This window comes from Herpailurus yagouaroundi, unplaced genomic scaffold, assembly GCF_014898765.1.
Source record: "Herpailurus yagouaroundi ecotype Mexico unplaced genomic scaffold, PumYag 9826, whole genome shotgun sequence".
Lineage (NCBI taxonomy): Eukaryota > Metazoa > Chordata > Mammalia > Carnivora > Felidae > Herpailurus > Herpailurus yagouaroundi.
The window spans coordinates 1-2708 of NW_024412839.1; the positions used below are offsets into that span (position 1 = coordinate 1).

Genomic DNA, 2708 nt, shown 5'->3' on the forward strand with positions numbered 1-2708 from the left:
TTCAGGTATATCTCCAGCTCCCAAATCCCCAGCCTCAGACAACTGGCAGGGTTATCATTTCTCCTCCTTGAGACTGGGCAAGGAGGTATATATATATATATATATATATATATACACACACACACACACATACCTATATATGTATATGTATATGTATATGTATATGTATATGTATATGTATGCATATATATATCACTACCTCTCAGTAGGCTCCTCTCTCAAGTTCAAAGCTGATCTCTGAAGATTTTTTTCCTTCTGATCCCAGATCATAAAAACTTCAACTAAGCTTCAACTACCCCTCCTACTCCACTCACTGGAACACCACCAAGTTGGCAAGCAGTTATTAAATCCCTACTAAGTATCCTGAAATGTCCTAGACAAGGGAGAGAGGGTAGAAAAGAAAAAACATACACAGGATTCCTGCATCCAAGAAGCTTACGTTGGATGGGGAGCAAAACCAATGGGCACTGGAAAGTAAGGAAGTGCTCCACTCTGTGGTTCTGACTCTGTCGTTAACCATGCAGTAGGGGGAGAGGCCAGGGTGCCTGGAATGGAAGGAGGAGCCCCTGAGCAGGAGGTGAGGGGTGAGGCTTGGCACAGAGGTTGCAACTGGAAGGGGCATACACATTTCTTTCATTTTCGAGAAAATATCTTGGGGCTCAAAGAGGTTGCAGATCCCCTTCCTTTCAGTCGCAGAGTACTTTGGAGGTAGAGCTAGAGCCCAGCTCCCTGAAGCCCATACTGTGCTATTCCCTGTGGGAGAGTATCACACCCAGGAAGTTGGGGGCACAGGAAAACCCGTCAAGGAAGAGGCAGTACTCAACATGATCAAAGTCTGAGAAAAGGCATGAGAAGTGGGGAGAAGAAGGAAGGCAGTGCCAACGGAGTATGGTTAGAGGTTCTCTCAGAGGACACAGACACCCAGAGAGAGGTATGGGGTGCAGAGCAGGGTCCACGGTCGAGAGACTAGCCTGCATCAAGGACCCCCTGACTCTCACAGCCAAGCTGCACTAAAACAACTAGGCTCAGCAGGGGTCAACGGATGAAGCCCCTGGAGCTCCAGACAAGGCAACTGCTACTAGGAGGCGTGCATGTCAGAGGGGCCAGTCTCACCACCGGTCAGGAGAGCAAGCACACCTCTCTCCCAGAAGCCTTCAGTGGAGTCACCAGTTAACCAGGCAGAGGTTTTACTTCCTCCAGAGCCCACCATTCTGAGCTCATGGAACCAGTCTCAGCAGGGATAAAAAGCACCGCCCCGCCACAAGCAATAACAAGGAACACCCAAGGGAAGGGGTCATGCCACCCAGCACTAGCTTTCCGCTCAGGCCAGAACACCGCCATACACAGAGGTTCCTTCCTACCTTTGCTAAAGGCAGCTTTTTTGGCTTTAGGGCACTTTTGTAAACAAAGCAAACTTGTCAGTCCTCCCACAAGTTCAGGTATATCTCCAGCTCCCAAATCCCCAGCCTCAGACAACTGGCAGGGTTATCATTTCTCCTCCTTAAGACTGGGCAAGGGGCTCCCAGGGGCTCCCCTCCTCAACCCTCTATACAGGAATCCTTAACAAACCAGGATGGAGAGGCTGCTGCAGGGTCCAAGCCACCTTTATGAGGAGCCTTTTCTACACAGGGACAAGGAAAGGAATGGGGACCTTTCCATAGAATTTTCTCCTCCAACTCTCCTTCCTCACTTGCATCCTCACAATGATGGCTACATGTCTTCTAGGGGCCAGGAACATTACAAATAATACAAGGACATCTTTTTTGTAAATGAACACGCTGGGGCTCAGAAAGGGTTAAAAGGCTCTGAAGACACCCCACAGCTGGCACAGCCGTGTCTCTCTGGCTCTTTTCACCACTTTAAAGGTGATGAGTTACTTCTCTTTGGCGTCAGGCCAAGGCCTGCCCACCCCACGATCTAGTCCCTGCGACCAGGTGGGCTCCTACCTGCTTGAGCAGGAACTGGTCCTGGGCGTTGGTGCGCAGGGCGATGGCCAGGTGGAGGGCAGACAGCAGCACCCCACTGAGTACCGCGGCCCGCATGCGCACAGGCAGCAACGTGTAGATGGTGTAGATGAAGAACACGGTCCACCAGATGCCCTCCGAGGCGCTGCGCGGCTGGGGCAGCAGCAGGCCCACCACCTGGACAGCCAGCACCACGGCGATGAGCGCGTAGCAGGCCAGGCCCATGTGGTCCTGGTGGAAGGCGGCGCGGTTACAGAGCACAGCCATGACAAGGATGACACCCACCGCGGCCGCCAGCACTGCCAGGTAGGGCAGCTGGAGCGGGGGCCGCGCCGCGTGGAAGGCCAACATGACGAGGCACACGAGCACCAGCACGGCCATAAGCATAGTGAGGCTGCTCTGGTTCAGACGGAAGAAGTAGCGCTGGTACAGCCGCTCCAGTTTGTCCGACGGGAACTTCTTGGAGCGGAATATCTGCAGCAGCGCCAGGCAGCAGGCGCCCAGCGACAGCACTGAGCCGGGCCCCGCGCCTGAGCCGGCCGAGCTGCTGCCATCCCCTGACCCTTCGTCGCCCTCGACGGCACCGGCACCGGCCTCCAGCTCGTCCGCCGCGCGGCCCTTGCTCCGCCGCTCCTCCAGGCCCACCTCCACCGAGCGAGGGCGCACCTCGGTCCCGCCCGCTGCGGCCGCAGCCGCGGCCGAGCCGCCACCGCCGCCCCCAGGGGGCGCCCGGGTGCTGCCCCC

At 55.5% G+C, this 2708-nt stretch overlaps 1 protein-coding gene across 1 annotated transcript; it reads right to left on the reverse strand.

The window, feature by feature from the left end:
* Positions 1 to 1874: 1874 nt before the first annotated feature.
* LOC121024040 (adenylate cyclase type 5-like) lies at positions 1875 to 2705 on the reverse strand (the record flags this gene model as incomplete). The annotated part of the gene is made up of 1 exon (XM_040466364.1): positions 1875 to 2705. A coding segment is annotated over one exon (816 nt), but the record flags the coding sequence as incomplete, so codon positions are not given.
* Positions 2706 to 2708: the final 3 nt, after the last annotated feature.